Source organism: Athalia rosae, chromosome 7 (assembly GCF_917208135.1).
Source record: "Athalia rosae chromosome 7, iyAthRosa1.1, whole genome shotgun sequence".
Classification (NCBI taxonomy): domain Eukaryota; kingdom Metazoa; phylum Arthropoda; class Insecta; order Hymenoptera; family Athaliidae; genus Athalia; species Athalia rosae.
In genome coordinates, this window is record NC_064032.1 from 16145253 (window position 1) to 16168160 (window position 22908).

At 39.9% G+C, this 22908-nt stretch overlaps 4 protein-coding genes and 1 long non-coding RNA gene across 18 annotated transcripts; 2 read left to right on the top strand and 3 right to left on the bottom strand.

Annotated features, from left to right (window-relative positions):
* Positions 1 to 139: 139 nt before the first annotated feature.
* On the bottom strand, positions 140 to 4014 carry LOC110116894. Its single transcript, XR_007279444.1, has 7 exons — positions 3924 to 4014; positions 3405 to 3695; positions 3068 to 3267; positions 2858 to 2987; positions 1492 to 1940; positions 1248 to 1315; positions 140 to 1150 (listed from the first exon to the last, which is right to left on the bottom strand). It is a non-coding gene; the product is annotated as an uncharacterized LOC110116894 (long non-coding RNA).
* Positions 2349 to 5155, top strand: LOC105684135. The gene is made up of 2 exons (XM_048658575.1): positions 2349 to 3243; positions 3440 to 5155. The coding sequence occupies exons 1-2, from the start codon at positions 3199 to 3201 to the stop codon at positions 3755 to 3757; spliced, it is 363 nt and encodes a 120-aa protein (XP_048514532.1). The 5' UTR covers positions 2349 to 3198; the 3' UTR covers positions 3758 to 5155.
* Positions 4838 to 12043, bottom strand: LOC105684131 (hairy/enhancer-of-split related with YRPW motif protein). 6 transcript variants are annotated; one of them, XM_048658560.1, is made up of 8 exons: positions 11870 to 12033; positions 11663 to 11790; positions 10911 to 11006; positions 10324 to 10754; positions 9618 to 9822; positions 7902 to 9540; positions 7313 to 7527; positions 4838 to 5913 (listed from the first exon to the last, which is right to left on the bottom strand). In XM_048658560.1, exons 6-8 carry the CDS (start codon positions 8432 to 8434, stop codon positions 5516 to 5518), a joined length of 1146 nt encoding a protein of 381 aa, XP_048514517.1. In that variant the 5' UTR covers positions 8435 to 9540; positions 9618 to 9822; positions 10324 to 10754; positions 10911 to 11006; positions 11663 to 11790; positions 11870 to 12033; the 3' UTR covers positions 4838 to 5515. The 6 variants fall into 6 exon arrangements, with proteins under 6 accessions (XP_048514517.1, XP_012252698.2, XP_048514520.1 ...); XM_012397275.3 differs by lacking the exon at positions 11663 to 11790 and having other exon boundaries at positions 7902 to 8418; positions 9417 to 9540; positions 11870 to 12012; XM_048658563.1 differs by lacking the exon at positions 11663 to 11790 and having other exon boundaries at positions 7902 to 9072; positions 9417 to 9540; positions 11870 to 12012.
* Positions 11182 to 16058, top strand: LOC105684132 (GMP reductase 1-like). 4 transcript variants are annotated; one of them, XM_048658566.1, is made up of 6 exons: positions 11182 to 11435; positions 14666 to 14785; positions 14864 to 15121; positions 15228 to 15416; positions 15505 to 15707; positions 15789 to 16058. In XM_048658566.1, exons 2-6 carry the CDS (start codon positions 14684 to 14686, stop codon positions 15973 to 15975), a joined length of 939 nt encoding a protein of 312 aa, XP_048514523.1. In that variant the 5' UTR covers positions 11182 to 11435; positions 14666 to 14683; the 3' UTR covers positions 15976 to 16058. The 4 variants fall into 4 exon arrangements, with proteins under 4 accessions (XP_048514523.1, XP_048514524.1, XP_012252699.1 ...); XM_048658567.1 differs by lacking the exon at positions 11182 to 11435 and adding an exon at positions 12181 to 12311; XM_012397276.3 differs by lacking the exon at positions 11182 to 11435 and adding an exon at positions 13948 to 14563.
* Positions 16059 to 16505: 447 nt separating this feature from the next.
* On the bottom strand, positions 16506 to 22796 carry LOC105684125 (gustatory receptor 5a for trehalose-like). Of its 6 annotated transcripts, XR_007279426.1 has the most exons (15): positions 22455 to 22796; positions 21440 to 22378; positions 21143 to 21351; positions 20209 to 20276; positions 19997 to 20138; positions 19777 to 19895; positions 19506 to 19700; positions 19309 to 19418; positions 19060 to 19230; positions 18711 to 18904; positions 18387 to 18549; positions 18221 to 18310; positions 17902 to 18000; positions 16892 to 16974; positions 16506 to 16654 (listed from the first exon to the last, which is right to left on the bottom strand). XR_007279426.1 is itself a non-coding variant. In XM_048658556.1 (14 exons), the coding sequence occupies exons 3-14, from the start codon at positions 21265 to 21267 to the stop codon at positions 16954 to 16956; spliced, it is 1458 nt and encodes a 485-aa protein (XP_048514513.1). In that variant the 5' UTR covers positions 21268 to 21351; positions 21440 to 22378; positions 22455 to 22796; the 3' UTR covers positions 16506 to 16953. The 6 variants fall into 6 exon arrangements, 5 of the variants coding, with proteins under 5 accessions (XP_048514513.1, XP_048514511.1, XP_048514512.1 ...); XM_048658556.1 differs by having other exon boundaries at positions 16506 to 16974; positions 18732 to 18886; XM_048658554.1 differs by having other exon boundaries at positions 16506 to 16974; positions 18711 to 18886.
* Positions 22797 to 22908: the final 112 nt, after the last annotated feature.

Here is a 22908-nt window from a genome sequence, read left to right on the forward strand (position 1 = left end):
AAATGTTACCTATTTCCTTCGGGTCTAGTCATTCCCCTTCCTCCACTCCCGTTTTTGGTACAGGTCTACTTTCGATTATGGAATACGAAACGACGAACGGTTATCCCCTCCTCCATTTCTGGCGCGTGGTGCTTGCATGTGAGAGGTCTAAGCGGAGGCGATTCCCACGCGTTCGAAACTCCAGGATTAACACCCCTACAATATTGTGTATAGCTACCTATACTTTGGAGCATACCCTGGAGGGAACCGTAAGTCTATATCCCATAAGTGGGAAATGGTGTAGAGACAGGCATAGTAAAATGATAACTCTTCTTCGTTTTACAAAATTGATCGGTCGGTAGGTACCAAGAGATTAGTCAATGCCGTGATAACAATCTCGAGCCCACACATGGAGCACTTCAGTAGAGCTCCCACAAAACTTGTGCCAAAATGGCAATTAAATATTGCATCTGCAACTTACAGTCAGATAATGATTGGTATATTTAATCATGAGCAGTATATAACATCAGGGTCGAATTATTATTTGTATAATAATTCGACCCTGAAGACTGGATATTGAAATATAATTTTTGCAATATTCAAGTAAACAGCTAAACTCTTTCTATTTACAGTTTTAACGCGGAATGCGGTGGATACGAGGTGGGTAAAGAATTGTGGGTACATTTAATTAAGAAGATTCATACGTGCAGCAGCGTTTTTATAGTCAGTAGATAATAATTATGCCCAAAGCTATTGATATTCACTCCTTATAATTGGTAAATTTATCTCAAAATGTCCGCTCAAATTTTGACTACTAGTTACTCCGATGGACGAATTCTCGATCTATTATAACGTAATCGCGATATCCTTTCACGGGCATCGGATACAAGACTCGACAATCAGCGGTTGTGCGTTAATTAAAACAGGAATCGGATTCAATCCATCTTTTTCAGGCTTAATTTCTAATGGAACGTTCGTCGCAATTAGCGGGCCTTATATACTATTATTTTGTTTGAATATATGCGCCTATAGAACGGCCCAGCGGGGAGGATTGAAAAGTATAAGGAAAAAGGGCTCGTACGTACTTATTCGACGCATTTACGCCACGCGCCGGCACGCGGCCGATCACGTTGCGTCATCGTTGTACGAACGTACACGGTAATTGTTTCCCCTGAAAATTATCAGCGACAGAAAATATGACAAGTAGATACGACGCAGCTACGATAAATAAAAATTATTATATGTATAAAATTCTCCTGACTTATTACCGATTGGAAGGTGTGCAATCATTTGAACGATTTCGTTGAGTGTGAAACTTCGAAGACCGATGGGTAATCTGAAAGGAAATTTCAAAGTCATTAATTTACAGGTCTCCAATTGAATATTTATGATTTCTAGACTGTTTTATACCGACATACATATAATTTAAAGATTTTCTGAACTGCAATTACACTTTTTGAAATCATGCGAGATTCGTCTGCACATTATACACCTAGTCGTATATTTATTTACCAGAGAAAGAGAGAGAGAGAGAAAGAGAAGCAAGCACGCGTGGAAGGGGCGATAGCGAGGGTAAGGGAGGAAGATTGAAGATTGAAGGGTGTGTTACGAGGCACGTGGCGGCGCGTGAGAACGCCGGTACTCACACGCGTCTCACGATCATCGTCTATTTTCTCCTCTGATCTGGAAAAGAATATTCTTGAATCTCATCTACAACACGTACATATGTACTTCGCTCATTCGATGTGCGTACCTGCTTTCCAATACCTGACCAAACCGAAACTGCAGATTTGCTACATCGCATTCTCTTCGGAGGTCCCAGAAATCGAATAGACTTTTATCGTGCACAGAAAACGATGTGATAGCGGATCGATCTATTTGACGGCCAAAACTGCCATATGCAATGCGTCATGTATACGATATTTGTTATAAATATTATTCTCGTCTACAGATCTCTATATCTATACGAAAAACAAATACATATTAGTATAATTAGGTAGGGCTTGTGTTTATTCATCGCAAAACTATGTCAATATTTTGCATAATTCTGAGTTGACAGAATTTCTGAAATAAGTCCGGAAAACCAATCAGGCGCATCAGGGTTAATGGGGTACAATACCAGAGAATACTGATTACGTATTACTATACTCATGGGTGCGGACGTAAGTGGGTGGATTAGATTCATAAATACATGTATATATGTATGAGCGAAGATTTTTCCGACTCGAAAACAAGTAGCTACACTGTTTGTCTTTTCCACTCTTTGCCTGATTATTGTATGTGAAGGATAAACTCTAGATATAATGTACGTAACATGGTGTGCGCGCGTACGTGCCTACATGAGACGCGATTCGAATCTATGAAATTTGTGCAGCTCACTACGTCAAAATTACCACTGTTTTTCTCCTTCTTTCCATTCAATTTTTCTCATCGCGGTATCACGTATTCCTGCACGCGAAAAGCGAGTGCAACGGATTTGGAAATAATCTAACAATAAGTTGCGGAAGGGGTGAACTTTGACCGGGCGATTATATCGACGATACATACAAAATCCTCCGCCCCCTCTTATCCTGCGAACGAGATAGGGGTGGTATATTTCGATGGTTTTGGAGTCGGCGGAATTGGGGTAGGGGTGAATTTATATATAGGAGGTCGTTGCGGGGCGAAGGCAGCATTCGCATAAGAGCCACCCTCGCAAGCGCGTCGTTGGTGTTCGCAAATATCGTAGCTTGGATATTATATACATATTTATATATATTAGTATATACATATATATGTACATATTTGGGACATGACTCTGTAGAGTTATACCTTCGGAATTGGAGAAAGAAAAAAAAATATTCGTGTATATATTATTGTACTACACAGGTATACGTACCCACGTATAAATTCGCACATCAGGGTCGGGGTTGAGAAGGTCAACACCGCGTTGTACGAGTTACTTCGGGCGGAATCAATACCTGTGACCTACACCGCGTGGTTTTACGCCAGGTGAACGCGTGGCTTTTCTATACATATAACCAGAAGAAACAAGAAGAAATTTTAACGATACACGTAATTGACGAATGAATTGATTGACTCTTTTTACCTATGTTTTGTGTCGGATAAAAAGCCTCGCGGACAAGATATGCGGCAGTGCTGCTCGAAAGTATTCAAATTTCAATTATTCTCATAAGAATTCTCATCACAACTCGACGTAGACATTGTGCGGGTTGAAGAATGTTGAAAAAGGCGCTCACCAAGTCCGGCCTGAGGATCCTAAGGGTGAGCAATATTGATTCCATCAACCTGTAGAATAGAAACAGTATATTTGTAATCATCGAAAATTAACGAGTCTGCGGGAGGGCCCTATCGAAAAGGAAAGTGGCCCGACATTGTCAATTTATCTGAATATTTTATGCCACTGAAAGTTGTCAATTATTTACCGAATTTTAATCCATCTTCTATATTTTTATTGCAGGCAATAAAGAAGCTGTCGAGAAAAAATAGACCGGCGAATAAATCCTCGGAAAGTAGCTGCGAGCAGTCGAAGGTTTCGTTGCGGGAAACTACTTCGTCTCGACGTTACACGATTCCGGAACACGAAGCGATTTCCTTATCGTGGTCTTTGGCGTCTTTGGATACCAAAAGCGTGGACACGTACTTGACATCGGTTAGCGAAACGGGACCTGATACCCCGATGAAAAATCTCGACAATAATCGCTGCTGTTGCTGCGCTGAATACGAAGAAAATGAAAAAAATGAAAACAAGGAGAACGAGATATGTTCTTATAGATAGAATATAAAAATTATCGAAAAGCGATTTTAGTTTTTTTTTTTTTTACTTCTCTTTTCATGTTATACGTGTACAACTTTATACCGTTAAAAACGACGTAATAATTTGCTCAACCGAAATCATATGCTCATAGTTATAATAATAGTTACGACGTTTATAAAATACCTACAGGATTATCATCGATGTAACACCCCCAAAATGACTTCTCAATGACGCCACTTTACGATACAGTTGACATAGGTGTAGCTATAGGCCATAATCTTCTGTAATTGTAATTTTTAAGAAAGAATATGATAAAAATGCAAGAAACATTTGAATAGTTGGAGAAATAATATTGTAAATAAGATGCATGTTATTCCGATTGTGAAGATGGATGTACGATCTTCGGGTGAGAATGATTGACATATTCTCAAAGGCTGTGAATTTGTAGAATTTAAAATTGCACAAATAACAATACATCGTTTAATATTACATTGAATCTTTACCTGACTCAATACGCATGTATTCCTACTTTCATCTTTTTCCTTTGCTTAGTCCTAGAGAGAAACTGTAAGCTCAATTTTCGGCAGAGATCCGTGTGACTCATTTCATCAGGTGACACGTGTTCTCTTGTCAAAAACCTGAAAAGCAAAAAATCTAGAAACTCTGAAGCGTAATTTTTGTATGCACACAGCTGCTAATAACCTAGGCACCTAACGAACTAACGGGTATGCAAATTATTCATGAAACCGAAGCTTTATCCGCTTCAAAGCTCGGGCACGTGTGTAGGAAGGGAATTTTCTAGTTTTTGTAAATTGCTCTGACAAAAAAAGAGGAAAACAAATAATCGTCGCGCATCTTACTGGCCCTCAGCGTTACACTGGTAACAATAAGTACCGGTTTTTCTCCCAGAAACGGGGCGATAATTACGAATAACTATTCTGCATTCTATTGAAAAAAAAAGAATAATTCTTCGGTCCATGTTCGACACTAAATAATGAGGCCAAAACGGGTTTCCGAACGAATTATTGTCATCTGCACAATCGAAAATGTATAGTATACGGACTCGGAAGTTAACGGGAATTTGGGATAACGAGAATTGTATTTTCCAATTTTCCAATTTTCCAATTTTTTTTTTTTTTTTTTTTTCTTTTTATTTAATACTGGATTCTCGTTCTATCTGCGTGAAAAAAAGATGAAAACGTATTTGAAAAATATTAAGGCATTTCTCAGCGTATACAAATTATTATACTCTAATATAACGTTGGGTTTTTCTCTTCTTTAGTTCGTTTTTGTATTCTTTTTTTTCCTATGAAATCTAATTCGTTAGCAAAAATTGAATATTTACACTGTACAATAATTATTCACTATCCGAGCTAATTTTTGAAGACCTATATATACTGGGATAAATAAATATTATATTCATATATATATATATATATATATTTATATATTATACTTCAATTTAGGTACTCGTATGACTATCATTTTATATCACTCGCGCAGAGCAAGCTGATTCGGATATATTTTTTTTGGTCAGTTCGATTTGGATGTAAAATCCGATTCGATAGGAAATCTTTTTTCTTTCTTCCTTTTCTTTTTTGTAACTTTCCTGAGTAATTCACATGATAAATAATAGATCAGATATCATAGTATCTGTACTATGCGTATACTATAAGGTAGGCAATTATATTTACATGAAATTGGCGAAAAATAGAACCGTAAAATTCTGAGCAATTTCGATGACATGAAACGGGGCGTTATAATATGTAAGGTTTATTATCAGTAAGCCAACTCCGCGCCCCACGGTCTGTAAGGCTTTCCGTGTTGCTGCTGGGTGTATTGTCCGGGATACTGTCCCCATCCGAGTGCTCCGCCACCGAGAAGGGGTGGCATACCACCAGGCCCCGAAGAACTCGATGGCTCGTAACTTCCGGTAGCAGTTCCACCAGCACCAGAACTAACCGAAGATGCGGAAGGCAGTAGTCCGCCGGTACCCGTGGCCGGGGGATGTTCCCTATGAAAACTCTGGAGGTGAGAAAGCAGCCGAAGACGAAGAGGATCCCTTTCGTCGAGGCCTTCCATTGTTACCAGATATCGTCCAACTTCCGCCGCACATTCGCCCCAGCCTACTGCGTGATAATCCATTGCCAATTTTGTGCTGTCGTAGCCTTCGGGACCTGGAATAATCATAAATGTTGGGATTAGTTTTAAAAATATCGTACACTAGTTTCATTTACAAAATCAACCCGTGAATAACCGCGCATCCCGCACTGTCCTATAACTCGCTTATTTACAGCAGGTACCGTGGGAATTATACGAAAAATGATGCTAATGTTATACACCATGGGAGCGAAAAGTTCCCCTGTGCACCCTAAGCGGCGAGTCCCCCATGTACGACCCCGATTTGCCCCCGTGTCACACAACGTCACTTCAGTGATTATGTTCGTATTATAGGTGCGATTATAAAATGAAAAGAGAAGAAACAGAAGCCACGAACGTAATATTCGGCACACCTATACGCAAGGTCGACGATGATTAAAACTCATTTCCACGTTATAACCCAATTTTCACGTATATCGTGTCTATCTATGGCTAGAATGCTCCGCTAGTTTCCCACAGAAGGATCGCATCTGCCCCTTCCCATTTCCCCTTCTCCTGAATTTCTCCGTCCGTTTTGCTCCCCGTTCTACGAACTCGTAGACCGACGTTCGGACAAGGTGGGGAGGAAATAAAGGGAGAAAGAAAGAGATGGAAAAAAGCGGGGAGGGCTGGCTGCGGCACCCCGCACCCTCCATCGTGGGAACTTCTACTAGCAGCTTTATAGTATAGGAAGAGTTGTTGACTTCCGTGCTTCCCACAGGACTTGAAACGGGTACCCATGCTTGCCATTCTGGCACCCAGCACCTGCTCCACCCTTAATAGTCCCTACAGTAAATACAATCCTAAGATGGACACAGTGCGGATTCATACAGATATATGTTTGTTTTTCTGCGACTGAAGACGCCGATTCATATTTTCCCTAGTTTCTTATCATCGTCAAAACTTAGATTTTCACCATTTTTACATTCGCATTCTATCGCGTACATCGGATTACGTTTCAGATCCCCGGAAGTAGACCGCCCCGAAAAATTCTCGGGCGAATTTCTTCTCTCTTTCTTTATACATACGAAGAAAATCTGTTAACGGCAGATGGTCCTTCGGTTGATGTAGGTTTTACAGTTGGTTAAAATTTGAAACCCACCGTGCAACTCGCCCGCATCGTACAACGTGCACTGGCACACATGCACAACTGACGCGAAGGGCGGAGAATCAACAGGTGACTTCCGGTCTATTCCTGCAAGCTGCTCTTTCCGCATAGATTATATTAACAGCACATTTCTTCTTCTACTTTACAATAAAGTCAACGGAGACTGCAGATTTTTTCTCTGCACACCGTAAAGATTTTCTAGAGTAAATTTGTAACCGGAGGAAATTGTTCTCCTTTTGATTCATCCGTCGTTTTCGTCTCCTATAAAATTTTTTATCTATCGTCCAAAATCGATAGCATCGAAAATCATACGTACGATGAATATGTACCTTTATTTCTGAGCGTACGAAGATGTTCGACGGTAAGTTGAAGAATTTCAGCTTTTTCAAGTTTTCCGCTATGCGGATCTCTGGCGGCGGCCGGGACGAGCCTTCGAAGTTCACCTAACGAGGCATTTATTCTGTCTCTCCTCTTTTTCTCTATCATTCCTCGTCTTCGTTTCCGCGATGCGTGTTGGCAGGAATCACCGCCTGGCGAGTTACACCTGGAAATAATTTTATTTTACATTTCGTTCCAGTATTTTTTTTGGCTCTCTATTCTAAAAAAACGACCGGTACAAACTCTCACGTGCTCCAATCGCATTGTCTGCTGTACGGTATGAGATGTTATTTATTTTTTTTTTTTTGGGTCGACATGTGGGCCGGGTCCCGATACAAATGATTCAACCTATGAATATTCATAAAGCAGTCGAAACTTGCAAGGTATATAATAACGATATCATTATACAACCGTCACAAACCTCTCCCTACACTCTACCGATACAATACTTGATATTCGACAGATCTGCATATCGCTGTGGCAATTATCTAAGCGGACTCTTTGATAATTTTCGAAAAGAAATTTGAAAAAATGACTCACGGTTCCTTGCCGCTTTCCTCCGAGAACACGTCATCGCAGTCGGAATCGCTCATGGCTCTTTTCATCCCCCTAGTTCCTGGTCCCTGTTGTTGCCTTTGATTATCCTGAGTCCTGAGTTCCGTGACGTCGTTTTTGAGTTCCGGAAGTTCATGGCTGGGTCTAAGTTCGGTCAACTCTGATCTCATGACGGTTGGAATGACGTCGTGTCTGATTTCGTGTCTAAGTTCTGGCCTTTGCATTTCGATTCTTTCCATTTCCGTTCTAACTTCAACGGAACCAGAAGAATTCGAGTTCGGAGCATGCGATCTTTGTAACTCGTGATGATGATGATGTCGCATGTGATCGTGATGCTGCGGTTGGTACGCCGGGTGTGGAGGGGGCGGATACCCCCAATGATGAGGACCTGGATGACCCGGAGGACCAGGAGGACCCGAAGACAACGACAGGTGACCGGGGGCGACCGCCCCCGCAGTTATGTCCGATGAAAGGAGAGTGCTGTTTTCATCAGATCTAGGAACTACGACTCGCCACATTTTGAAATTGCGGTTTTCCAACAAAATTTTCAGATAGGAATTTCAAATTCAGCGCAGCGTATTGAAACCCAAAATAATCTCTGAACTATTAAGACAAACGAAGAACTGAAGAATGCAGATTTTATAATATTCACTGTTCTGCAATGATGATTCTTCTGCACACGATATCGTCCTTTTTCAATTATGAATTACCCACACTTTTCGATACAGATTATTTCGAGGCGATTTGAATTCGTTCCCATATTTTATGAATGCGTCGAGTACGTGAAGCGAACACTTATTCGAACCGATGAATAAATTCAACTATTACAGAGAAAATAAATGTTCCTCTTCTTCGGAATTCATAAAATTCACAAACGAACTCCACAGCACTCCTCAATTTCCGTAAACTCGACAAACGATCCCTTTTTTTTCACGGAGAAATTCGGATACTTAAAATTTCATCTTGGCGTAGAAAAAAAGAGATCCTTATATTGTACGGTGTTATAAAAAGAGTATAAATTGAGAATATAACGCGTTGTCGTTCTTCGGCGACGTGCGGCGTGCGCGCTGGTCGCGTGGCGGCGAGCGTATGTCGTGTGCGGGCGTCGATCGCGCCACACGACCTGGCCCACCACCAAAACTAGGTGGTACCCATGCTAGATGAACGGGAGAAAATCGTTTCAGGGGAGATGAGATAAATAAAGTAGTGGGGGATTCCTGGTTGCATGTGCATTGTACATGTATGCATCCGCGCGACGCACACGCGTAAGCAATGGTACAACATTTATACGTATATCGTGGCGAACGGGGAAGTTAGCCATGCAGGAGGGCGAGGGATAAGGGTCGACGAAAAAAAGTGGGGGTAAAAGGGCGATTCCGTGGGAAAGCGTGCGGCGCGAAGTGCGGGGCACCTTATTATACCGATAGAGAAAGAGGGAGGGAGACTTGACACGAGGGAGAAGAAATCTAGGAATGGAGAAAGCGGAGTTATCATTTTTACCTGTTGTCCCCGTGAGTCAGCCGACCGTTTCGTATTTCTCCTCTTCGTGGAAAAATGCGCCGTTGATCATGTACTCCAGATTCTCCATTCCCTGAAATTGACGACGGCAGTTGAAAGTTTTTCCCTGCAATTAGAAGCAAAAATTTGAGTCACATGACTCGAACGGGGCGGTCGAAAACGTTATCTCTTTGATTAGGGTACCGATGCTCAATGACGTTCGAAATAAACCACCATGAAATCACTCAGCCATCCGACTTCCCTCGGTAACGCGTGGGGGTCACACGGGGAATCATTCTGAAGAGAGGGTGGCGGTGGTGGTTCGATAAAGTTCACACAGGAATTGGTCCGAGCACGCGTTCGCACGATTATAATCGAACGCTGTAATGTTTGCGTGCGATCCGTGTGCCTGGGAATAAAAATCACGTAGGGTTAGGTAAATTATTTGGTACACACACTGAACAAAATAGCTTATCGATCTCATGCACCCGTAAAATGATAAAATCAAAATTATATTCTCCCTTACACGCATAATTGATGTCAGTTTTTCATTGCCATTGTAATTGTTCAATATTTTTATTTTCCGATCTATAATGAGATTAGATACCGCGAAAATTCCAAAGTGGAAGAGATTTACGGAGAAAAAAATTGGACAGCGGATATAAAATTCAATGATGAATTTTCTGCGTTTATTCGATCCACACACGTCGCGCACACGTCTGTAAGCGCGCGCCTTTTAGAACAGGATAAAGAAACAAGAAAAAAATTACGATCACGTGTGTCGTTCCTCACGTACCTGTTAAACGTGTACGTCTACATAAAATCAAACCATAAAATACTACATACTTATAATTCTCTTTTGCCGCAGAGTTTGGAAATAGCATTGTGCGTACCTACGTATACCATTTACCTGTGTATGGCGGTTATTGTAATTCCTTTGTTCTTTTTTCTTCTCTCTCTCCCATCGTCGGCCCGAAGGGTAGTACGTGGTACATGGTAGAACCGGAGTTCGTCGAGGTCCAATTCTTTGCTTGGTACTCGGAGTCGTACGTTCCCACAGAATTTCCCCAGTTAGTTCCCCTCCGTATTTTATATACGTACGTACGTACATTGGCTCTTTCCGTACCTCCATACCATCCTGTCTCATCCTAGATGCATTCTCTTCGCCTATCCCGTTCGCACTCTCCCCATCCATCGCATATGATTCTTGAGGAGATCCCGCGATGTTAGCATTCGAACAGCAGCAGCGGCAGCAGCCAAACCCGACCCTCGATCTTTCTTTTTTCTCTTCCATTTTTTTCTAATCCTGCTGCTTTTGCAGCGATGGTTTGCATCTGCGGACTATTACGTGCGTGTCATACATGGATTTACCCTTCGAGAAATGTAGTAATAGGAAGCTGCGTGAACGAGTTGAATTTCATTCTCGCAGAATCTTATATATACACGCTCTAGTTCCGAAAAAGATATCTTGTGAATATGATGGGGTTGCGTACTTACTTATCTTTGACCCGGATCGACATCTTTCAGTTCTCGCGTGCAATATACGTATACAGTATATGTATAGGATAATATGATTCCTCCACAGTCTGCACCCTGTAAATAAGTTTTTTCGTCATTTATTGAGCCGGTTGAACCCCTTTCAATCAAATCTACTATACTTACGATTAAATATAATATAAATTAAGCGTGATCCGAATGCAACAGATGGCGAGATTCGCGCTTTTATTCTATTTCCAACATAAAGTACGTGCACGATGAACTAACTGTGCCTACATTTCTATACAAGAGTAAAGTCATGGCTTATTTCGTGACGCCGCGAAATTTTCTATCCGAACGAAATTGGGAAACGATCTTGATTGGTAGACAAAAGTTCTTCTACACGTATAAACGCGACCCCTAAAACTTCATCCATTACTGCACACCCGATCGCACCGGCTAACTTTCTATGGATTTTACTCCCCGACCGAGTAATGACTGCGCAGATTTCATCCCAATTACATCCCTCCGCAGCAATTTATATAGGTAAGTGAATATGATACATCGACGATAAATTTTCGGTTCATTTTTTCGAAAGAGCTATAGGTGTATGTAGGTAGATACGGACTCGCTTGCCGTACACGAGAGAAATCTAAAATGAGCTAAAAAAAATCATCTAGCCCGACCTGGTGCAGTTAAATTTATTTCACCTTCACCCTGACCTCGTATATTACATAAGGCGCAGTAATTTTGAAAAGGGAATGGCGAAATACCTTATTCGTTGACGATATGCCGGATTTACGACCCCAAACAAAATCTCTTTCATACCGTTCATCACGTGCGTTTGTACATACGTACACAGAAGCACATAAGAATCTCGTAACAGGATCGGTGATAAATTCTGATACGAAATATATGTATCTGTATATTCTCGATTATTATTATACTCTGAAGAGCAACAAATCGTAAAGTATATATACCTAGATCTGTAGCATCGATATAAATTATATACCAATCAATAATTCGAGAAGAGTGTTCGCCCGGCGTTACGATATCTCGTCCGCAGGTCCGCAAATACCATTGAATGTTAGTCGCAAAAGCAAATGTAGTACAAGTAAAAGCGCGTGGGCAGACAATGTGCCAATTAATCTGACTTGTGTCGAATGTCCAGCCAACTGGCCGACATTATGTACAAAAATGAATGCTCCATAAGGTTGTTCGGTAGGGGGAAGGCGTGATCGCAGCAACGAGAAGGGAGATGTATATAAGAGCGCTGGCCAGTGGTCACTCGAATTCAACGGACGTAATCCACTTCGCTCTGTTACACTCGCATGCCCCAAGTGTTTTTGTTGCACGCGGGAAACAAAAAAAAGGAGAATAAGAGAATTGCGAGAACGACGAGATGAACAAACTGCCTCATATGTATGTTGCGTTACAATTATATTCAAGTGTGTCACGCACGTATCTTATCGTATATGATGTTGACGCAATCGAAATACTATAAGTGGAGTTGAAATTTCAACGAAGAATGAGGGATGAAAAAATTGCTTGAGATTACATTTATACCGAACGAAATTAATTCTATTTTCCTCTCAGTTATCGAAATAAAGAATCGAGATAAGAGTAAAGACGATTATTAAATGTACTACTTTAATGTCGATCGAAAATAATAGAGAAAAAAAAAAAAAAAAAAAAAAGAAATACATACACACTGTATAATGCGTTTCACCTAGCCGCATCTTTCTACAAACGAAAACCGAGTAAAAATGAAAAAAACAACAAATAAAAAAATTAGCGACGCCGATGACACGCGACTCCACGTGGCCTACGTTGCACGTGTCTGGATATAGCCGGAAGTTTAACGGGACACTTTGCACCGCAATATAAGGCTGCGGCTATACCTATGTAGGTATACGTATAAAAATATTACAACCACGCAGTGTACTCTTGAATAATCATCGTAGGTGAGCATGAAAAAGGAAAGGAAAAACTTGATCAATATTATGACGGGCGCTAAAGTTAATGGCAGGATATACTTATGCAACGCAGTCGGGTGTATCTGAGTCATCCCGAAATTTACGCATTTACCAAACTAATTGTAAGAATATCCTACTCATGCCAGTTTTTTAGTTTTTCTTGAATGAAAAATGCGGTGGATCATAGACGAAGATTTGGGTTTAAAATCCACGATGATCCATCCGTGTCTAGGTTGTACGTACAAGGAAAATAATTTCGTACGCGGAGGGTTGTATTGGGGCGTGAGTTTTGACCCTTGGGATTTGATATTCTAGTTCGAAAATGTACGATTGAGTTTCTCCCCCGTGCGCGACGACGCAGTGGTAAATCAACGCGGGGGCGATTGGTCATGGTAACCATTTGAAATTGAATTAAGACAAGTGTTATGCGGTACAGGCGTTCGTATAACATGCATTTGTTATAATACACTTTCCCAAGCGAGGCCGTATGTTGTGTGAAATTTTTTTGCCTTTTCTTTAGACTCTGAATTTTAAACTGACAGCTGTCAACGACAAGCTTGACAGACCGGAACCGGAACATACGTTGATTTCGACGATTCTACGCATGTAGATTAAATGAAATTTCGAAGAGACCTAGATTGATGGTGTATAAACTTATTCCCTATCCCAAAGATAATCATTAATTTAATTTTTCTTTTCATACGCCCAGCGAACTAGCTGCACAAATGAATCGAGGGAGATGAATTTTTGATACCGTGACGTAAATTCTGTTGGTTATTACAATTGATTCATTGCGTTTTCTATAGGTATGTATTCGATATCACCGCAATGGATAATCAGATACTCGCGATTCATTTTAACGGTTGTATTCGATCGATCATCGCCAGTAATTTTACAATATCACCAGACCTCTATGAAATTAGAACGATTGATTGATTACTTTTCAATCGCTTTGTACCAGTCATTGTTAGCATCCTCTCCCCTTCATCCCCAGGGACGGACCGTATGACCGATCGTCTCTGAGTTCAATCTTAGAATTAAATTTAATGCGTATTTCTGCCGTTATTCGTGAATGTATACGAACTCGTATAGACTCCCGGTATCTATATCGAATTGGTTTGCTTCTCGTTCGTTCTTATTTCGTTTCGTCTTCGATTTTTCGCTTATGTCGATAAGACGCTCTACATACAACTGTAGAATTTACACTGCACTTGGCAAAATGTCACTCCACATGCGCCAAATAGTCTTTGTTTCTTTTTGCTATTTTTCAGTGGTAAATCAGGCGATTGAACGAGTAAATTCTGGGCCTAGTCTTATCTGTATAACATAATCGCACGTACAGTCATGTCTTTGGGCGTTGATCCCGAACCTTAATTTCTATGAACTTTAGTCAGAATTAAAATTTCCACTAACTGGTTCGTTATCGTGTTACAAGGGCGCATTCATTTATGCCTAGATATATCGAACAGATACACAGATACATTTGTGAGAAATGTAAAACAGATTGTGTAATAACGCGGCTATAGCGCCACCAACAGTCTATAAAATAGCGAAATATAATCCCTTCCGATTTATTTCATTCGAAATCGCTGTCGACTGAAGAGCGTAATAATGCCGGTTATAATTAACGATGTGAAATTGGATTATAAAGACGTTTTGATACGTCCGAGGAGAAGTGATTTAAACAGCAGAGCCGAGGTAGTACTGCAGCCCTTTGAATTTCCGTAAAACGAATTTTCTTTATTTCGAAAACTTAAGCCAATCATTTTACGAATTCGTAATTTAAAATTTATTCATCAGGTTAACTTATTCTCGGAGATGACTTTTAGACATTCAAAACGTACGTACAATGGCATACCCTTGATGGCGTCGAACATGGATTCTATTGGGACATTTGAAATGGCAAAGACACTTTCAAAAGTAGGTAAGCCCATTCCGTGTTTTTTCGAAATTGTGCCGTACCAGTTTCATTGAATTATTGCTATTGTTACATATCAGCACGGTGTATTCACGGCGATAAATAAGTATAACAGCATTGAAGGATGGAAGAAATTTGCAACTGAAAATCCGGAATGTTTGCACAATGTCGCTGTTTGTTCAGGGATTGCAGAGGGAGACTTTAAACGCCTTTCAACGATCCTCACGCTCATACCGGAATTATCATTTATCTTAATAGATGTTGCGAACGGTTACGCCCAGAGTTTTGTAAATTACATAAAAAAAGTTCGCCACGCTTTCCCGAATCACACCATCGCTGTAAGTGTGCATTATCGATTTCACGTTCACGCGTACATCGCAATCGCCTTAGATGTTGTTATATCATTTCCACCGTTATTATTGACGATCTATTGATAATTAATAGGCAGGCGATGTCGCTACCGCTGAAATAACGGAAGAACTTATACTTGCCGGGGCCGATATTGTTAAAATTGGGATCGGACCGGGATCGGTTTGTACAACCCGAACCACCACGGGAGTTGGTTTTCCTCAGTTGAGTGCGGTACTAGAATGTGCCGAGGCTGCGCACACTTTGAACGGTTTCGTGATCGCTGTGAGTCCTGGAAATTTAACGAAGATGTTAATCATTTGAATTGTTTGTATTTGGCATGGTGCGTCAGGATAAAATGATAAAATTACAGGACGGAGGTTGCAACTGCACCGGGGATGTTGCCAAGGCTTTAGGCGCCGGTGCCGACTTCGTAATGATAGGAGGAATGCTTTCCGGACACGATCAATGTCTTGGTGAGGTCATCGAGAGGGACGGTAAACAATTGAAAATTTTCTATGGTTCTTGTTCTGCAACTGCTATGAACAAATTTTTTGGCGGAGTAGCCAAGTACAGGTGAGTAACAGGTCTGTAAGCATATAGTGAAATAAGAAGTTCCAATTTTGAATACAATTGAATAATTTATACAATTTATAGATCCGTAGAAGGAAAAACCGTTGAAATTCCGTACAGAGGCGACGTAGAACCAACGATCCTTGAAATGTTGGGCGGTCTTCGTTCAACGTGCACGTATGTCGGGGCGTCATCCGTACAGGAGCTCCCTTTAAGGACTATTTTTGTGCGTTGCAACGAAGTAGTCAACTCCATTTTTGGTCCATCATAAATAGTTTGTTTTACTGTTATTTGTAGCAATCAATATCATCCATTATTTTCGTCGGTGATTCTATTAAATCTGAACAAAAATGAGATTTGTCTTATTGATTTACTTAACACAGGATCAAATAATCGCAAGCATATATATATCACGTGGAACGTAGATGTGTGTATAATCATAGCTGTCCAGTTATTAAACTTTACTCTGATATTATTGTATCTTATCTATCTTCTCTTCTCGGAAGTACTATTTCAACTGATAATGAACATTAGGAAATCAAAGCTGCGCGATATAGTAATGATATTATTTGCGTGTCATGAAATTCTGGGGCCCGAGTTTTAATTAGCGATTATTATGATTATGATTGTTATAAATAATATAATTAATATTATTATTATTGTATAGATAATTGAGAATTCATTATCTATGTTAAGTATTTTACTGATTTGACGAACCGTAGATAAGTTAAAAATGATATAACCACTACATATGTATAAATGAATTAAAAAAACAATGAAATTTAAATCTCCTCTACACAGTCAGGTTGCGAAATAATCATATTCATAGCATAGATAAATTGAACATATCTATGTTTATTGTAAAAATTTAAGATGCTCGACCGAAGAGTTGATCCACCTCGCGGCGATAAGTCCAGGGTCCCAGGCTAATTCATGTCTAGAATAAAATGCTGTAACAAAATACCGTAAAAGTTTATTTTTCTGAAAAATAAAAATCCGATCGCTAGATTATCTGCATTATTCTGTGGCTCATGGGCGTGCGATAAAACTGAAGATGAGAATCATTCTTTTTTCAAAGTTAATTTTTTACTGTAGTTATAAAGTTTCGCCCATGATACGCAGACTATCAGCTGAAAAATATATAAAATAAAGTAGAAAATGAAATACACTGAATAAAATCAACGTACCTACGATGACAATCAGCACTAGACACGACTAAACTACGTTCATATCTTGACGAATACTTGTTTTAGGGAACGCTGATGAAATCCTACGGAACACATCGACTATGACAAACTACAATGCCACCCAGTAAGAACGGTAGAATTTTTAGGAACTAGTTAGAAAACTAGCAGATAAAATAGTCTTACCTCTGAAAATACACATAGATAAGATTAAAGGTGAGGAAAAAATTATTTTGTATAGTTTCGGGGATGTAGATGCAAAAAATATAAATTTTAACGAATAAGAAAAACACAGAAGACAGTGGGTATCAAAATCTGTTAAAAGACGGATAGCTATACTGGTGAGATCTAAACTCATGCTGAGCAGTAAATGAAAGAAGATAATTATAATTAACTACACGATCACAGATATTTATTAACCGATGTTTTGCTTCAGTTTTTTCATCGAGTCGCCGACATAACTGTAAGGTGCGTACATACATCCCTCGGAAGAATTTTATGAAATGATTGTAGTACGAACGTCTTGAGTGGTAGAAAAACAAGAGCAAAACGAATAGGAATCAATGTAACGCACGTAAAGAGAAAGATGAATAAATAAATGATATCTATGCCTTTGAAAAATTGAATCAATATACTACCGTATTTCCACAAGAAAATTTACAAGAATGTGAATGCCAAATACGTACTTCTACATATTTATGTGCATACACACTTGCAAGATAGTAGCATAATGTACACAATGTGTGTAGCTAGTAGAGACAGATTATTCAAAGCGTAGGTGTACAAGTGGGGAAATTAACTGTCTTCAAGAATTTCGTTCAGTTCCGTATGCCGTTGAACAGAGCTACGGATGTTACGTATTTCTTTTCGTTCTCTTTTTTCATTCGTTTCTTTTGCGGAAGTATAAAGAGGTATTAATCAGGTGACGAGTGAACGTCAAAACTAGCGGTAGATCAAACGTATAGATGTGATGCATAAAAGGCTTGTCTACGATTAAAATGAAGCTACTTGACTTCGCAAGCGTTGGTGATGTTGAAGACCGCAGCGTCGACATTTTGCATTCCGTTGAATTGAACCAGGACCAATTCATAAGTGACGATAGTACCAGCCACCTAAAAAACTCTCAATTAGAAATTAAACTTGTTTTGTCGAAAGAAAAAAGTATAGCTATACATGGCTATACTGAACTGATATTTGTGCAGAACCCGCACGTTGCTCTCACTCATTGTCAGAACCAAATTTTCAACAATTTTGCAGGGATACTCTCGAAATATTTGAAAATTTCTTGGGTCTCATTTAAGCGATTATGTTTTTACTAACAGCATTACTTACCGTCAGAATAAGACTTCGGGTAACTGCGAAAAAATTTAATCCAGTCAGACCGATCCTGTCGGTAGTCGCCTGTGTTAGAAACCGCTGAACCTGCCGTCAAATTTGAATATCTGAATTAAAGAGAATTGACAAATCGTAATCAACCTATGATTCCATGGACACTTGCCTCGGTGGAATAACTGGTCGCAGAAACGCTGTAAAGTATTGGTGAGGGTCGGAGAGATTGGTCATTAACTGCTGCAGCGTAAAGAGAAACTGCCACAGTTCTGGCGATTAGGAAGGCGAAGGAAAAACTCGTATAGATCGTTTGAGGGATGCCTCGCCTCGGTCTGTCGATAAAAAGTGTGGTATCAATGAAATATCATTCGAAAGAGGCTATATAATTTTCGTTCTTTCTGTTTTTTTTTTTTTTTCTTCCTAATATTCTAATATCAATGTCCTTATTAAATGAAAAAGATTATGTATCTTATATCGCGATGATGGTAGTTACATCGCTATTAATGTAATGTACTTGAGGGAGTTGAGCAGCTGGATACAGATGAAGTAGAGATTGTTCGCGAAGGAAAGCAGAACGATGTCAGATACGCACTGATCAACGCGTCTCGTCAGATTCGCCAGTCTGTTATAATCCTCCCTCGCTTCTAACCACCACCAATCCGGCATTTCCTTAACAACGAAACAATACTGGTGTTCCGATGTGTTAGTAAAAATCAAAACTCATAATCGTGCAATATAGATTAATAAATGTGCAGCATTAAAAACACACGAGCCTAAGCTCGACAAAATAAAAAAGATATCCAAGAAAATCTTGAAAATCCTACCCGCTCTTCACCATTTACCTTTCCTCTGACGGAATAAAGACGCTCGTTCATCTGGCGAAATCTTTCGGTGAGGGCGAAGCTGAGAAGCATGAGAAATAGGTCCATAAAATTCCAGGAAAAAGTACTCAGAATGTTGACACACTGGACCAACATACCCTTCCACAAACTGTACCCTGTCAGGTGAAAGACCTTGGTGGACGAAAATGGAATTTGTGGTCGAAATGATCACGTGAAATAAATTAATCATTCATCCATTTATTTGTATACCTGAGGGAATTGGGATTGGAAATATGTAGAAACGATGTCGGTGTCCCCCCGAAGAAATGCGCACTCCAAGGCGCTCGCGTATCCAGAATAAACCGACAGCAGATGCTCGACTGTGAAAGAGAATCGAAAGGATTTGATATTCGTACTGATTGTGAGCCATAAAAAATAAATATACAGCGACTAAAATTAAAACTGACCTACTGCTAATGACATGGTAATACCGGTCATAAGAGCTAGACGATTTTTGAGACGCATCCTCGAAGTAGCTGGAGGTGGAGAGGTCATTTCTCCTTCGACTTTTTCCCAATCGCGTATGAATTTTGGCCATCTAGTTGCGAGTCTCAAAAAAAGTAGCATCGTTATGCAGGCTGATCCGAAGAAGACGACGTTCGCTGTTATCGGATTTTAATTGAAAGATTTTTTTTTCAATTGGCTCGTTTAGTTTTGAAAATTTTATCGACAACATACTTGTTTTTGTTGCCGTAATTCCGGTTACCCAGACTCTAGCGAGGCTGCAAATCATAAGGACACCAGCTCCGCAGAATGAAATTACGTAATAAATTATCTTTGGACTTTTCCAGGTGAATCTGCGGGCAAAAAGTACCCGAAAACTTAATCCCCGGTGTCAAGGAGCTGTGCTTCTTGGGGGAAAAAGTGAATATTACGGGCGAAGAATTTTCTTACTCACGTTAAATGAGATGGATCAGAATACCGGATACCGGAAACGGGAAGGACGGCGAAGCATTGTGCAACCAAAAGAATCGGACGAATAGCATCGTGAAAGTGATTTCTGTCATCTTCAAACTTATTGATGGTTGTTACGGCGGAAACTGAACATTAACGATCGCCGATAGTTAGGACAATTTAAAAATCACACATATCATAAAGAATACCCCTTACCGTCGATGGCGACCGAGTTAGATTTTGAGACGTCATTTCGCCCGAAAAAAATATCAGCGCTGATCGACCTGAAGCATGAAAGTAATTTCTTTACCGCGTGTATATTGTCGATTGCGATTATTTTCGTTTCACTCGTTGCTGCAAATTGTAAACAAGATAAATTCATCGATTCGCATCATTATTAAAGGAACGACTCCACTTTAATTGATACAATGCCTGTGACCCGGAAAATAATTTTGTACACCGTTAGAAGTACGAAAAAAGAGGAAAAATGGAATTTATTTGCTTCTACTTCATCGACCTCGTTACGATTGAAGGCGAGTAAAAATACCCAACGAATTCTTTTCAAAACAATGACAAGATGTACAACAACATTAACCGTCGATCCTTACCAGCGATATTAAATACCTGTAGTGGAACACGAGGAGAATGAAATGCTTACGCAAATACGTTATACGTCGTGGATGTTTTTCCATGAGTAGGACAAGAGTAAAGAAGTATTGCATGTGTATGTATCAGATGAATAGGTAAGATACGAATAAATAACGTATATCCGCATCATAATCGCTAACTACTCGTTCATGTTTTTCCATGAAATCGAAAACAATAATTACTAAATATTATATTCACACGTACTTGTACCGATGGCACCTACACTCGCAGCTAGGCTTAGCTTGTAGGGCGACGACCCAATTTAGGCAACACATATCATACGAAATTATGCAGAATGAATTGAATTCAAGTTATAATTTGAATTTAAGTTAATTGTAATTTTTAGTAGCACTGAAAAATGATTATTTGAAAAATTAAACCCGCCGGATATGCACGAGAAAGTTGTCCTCGTGTGTTCGAATTTAAGAAATAAATTTCTCAAAATCGGAACAAGGTCAATAACAACGGTGATAACAGTAGCGATTAAGTTTCAAGAACTCACGCGACTTGACCGGTTGAAGGCTTCGATGATTTCCAAGCAGCGATCGGCATTCCCGAAGGATTTGGGATCAACCCCGTCCTGTAGGTCCGCGTAACGTCTCCTACGGTACCACTACGCCCCTTCATTCATTCGTTGTCTATTATCATTCCAACGATTCCAACTCATTCATCGTTATCAAGGGCTCATTTGTTCCGCACGGTTTAATTCCCCTAAATTGAAAAGAGATGAAGGTATTAATATAGATTACTCATGAAAATTCAAATTACCGCCAGCCTTGTCATGGCAGGATATACCAACCGATTATTCGTTATGATATTCCTTGCGAGTTACCCCGTCGATTGCGTGCTTAGAACTGATCAGGAACTCGTAGAAAATGTCGCTTAAGTATCAAGAGCTGGTGTTCATCGTCGGTGGTGTACGATATACCAGAACTTGTAGAAGGGGGCGGACCGCGTCTCCCACCCTTGTTTACTCGTTTCTTTCCTATCCATCGCACCCCCTACTTTAAACTTTGGATCGTCATCGCGATAACGATAACCGTGATTTGGTTGTTTTGCGATTTCCAAAAAAACAGGGCGAAAAAATTGGGGTTCGAATTGGAGGGTGGGGATCAGGTGCACAACCTTTTCAAAGTTTACATACCTTCGATGTGATTATTTGAATAAAAAGATAACGAGTTCCCGGGGCAATTTTTACCTGTATGACATACATGCTTACATGTATTAGAGATAGCGTTGTTTAACGAAGAGTTTTGATACAGTGCTCTTCCATTAAGCACATTTAATAAACTCAACGCGGCGTCGATAGCTGCAGCTGATCCAGATAGCGATCTAAATACTGGAGCAGCTTCGAGCGGTAAACAACCCGTGAAAATTAATTTTTGAATAACTTGAAGGGGCTACGCCGCGGTAATGACCCTTTGTTATTCTCAGTACCTCGGGTAAACAAAGTAGGCCTGAACTCCTCTCTCTCGAAATTTTGTGTAGGCCTTATAAGTTGAGAAAATTGCATGGTCAAGCTCTTACCAATTTAAATTGTCATCTCTTCCCCATGAAATGACAATATTTAAATTGAGTTCATTTTGTCATCTCTTCCCCATGAAATGACAATATTTAAATTGAATTCATTTTTGATACGACACCTCCGTTGTTGTCGTCCAGATCAATATTTATGCATCGACAGCGTGTCTGTTCTCCTTTTGTTTATTTGCGGACACGCCGAGAGAACTTCCAACCCCTACAACCAGATATTTGAAATATGAATTAATAGGGCACTGGGTATCCATATCGAGTAAGGAAGGCCGAAGACCAACCTTTCGGCATCCGGGCGATTATTTGATCACAAGTACAAGAAATACTATCAAACGTTATAATTTATTCCTGGGTTTCTTCGCCGCGATGACAGGTGGTGGTTCGCTTGAAACCTGAATAATGTTATGTTATACTCGAATAGTCTTCGGTTGTTTGCACAATAATTGAACGTATACATTGTATAACATCGAGGATGAAATGGATGAGCATTGAAGGTGTTAAATAATAGGATATTACCTGCGACACAAATACGGGCATAAAATATTGTCGATGGTACTTACGTATGAAAATATAGAATAGATTAGATGGTAATCGCACAGCGGGGATTACTGGATGATTTATACGATAGCCGAAATGCCAACGTTTTCAGATGCAAACGCATTGTGTCCAAATTTTCAAAAAAACGAAAATCGGAATCAAGTTCGGCTCATGATGTATTGAAACTAAGAAACTGAT

Bases quoted from the DNA above. Each gene is read 5' to 3' on its own strand.
- LOC105684132 (XM_012397276.3), top strand. From the start codon at position 14,477: ATGCCGGTTATAATTAACGATGTGAAATTGGATTATAAAGACGTTTTG. The intron at 14,786-14,863 runs GTAGGTAAGCCC...GTTACATATCAG, and splicing joins TGGCAAAGACACTTTCAAAA to CACGGTGTATTCACGGCGAT. The intron at 15,708-15,788 runs GTGAGTAACAGG...TACAATTTATAG, and splicing joins GGCGGAGTAGCCAAGTACAG to ATCCGTAGAAGGAAAAACCG.
- LOC105684135 (XM_048658575.1), top strand. From the start codon at position 3,199: ATGTTGAAAAAGGCGCTCACCAAGTCCGGCCTGAGGATCCTAAGG. The intron at 3,244-3,439 runs GTGAGCAATATT...TTTTTATTGCAG, and splicing joins CCGGCCTGAGGATCCTAAGG to GCAATAAAGAAGCTGTCGAG.
- LOC105684131 (XM_048658561.1), bottom strand. From the start codon at position 8,434: ATGTGGCGAGTCGTAGTTCCTAGATCTGATGAAAACAGCACTCTCCTT. The intron at 7,528-7,901 runs GTGAGTCATTTT...AATTATTTCCAG, and splicing joins GAGGAAAGCGGCAAGGAACC to GTGTAACTCGCCAGGCGGTG. The intron at 5,914-7,312 runs GTACATATTCAT...TGATTATTCCAG, and splicing joins TCGTACGCTCAGAAATAAAG to GTCCCGAAGGCTACGACAGC.
- LOC105684125 (XM_048658553.1), bottom strand. From the start codon at position 21,267: ATGAAGGGGCGTAGTGGTACCGTAGGAGACGTTACGCGGACCTACAGG. The intron at 19,231-19,308 runs GTATACAAATAA...TCGTCCACCAAG, and splicing joins TCCAATCCCAATTCCCTCAG to GTCTTTCACCTGACAGGGTA. The intron at 18,001-18,220 runs GTAAGTAATGCT...AGAGTTTTTTAG, and splicing joins CCCGAAGTCTTATTCTGACG to GTGGCTGGTACTATCGTCAC.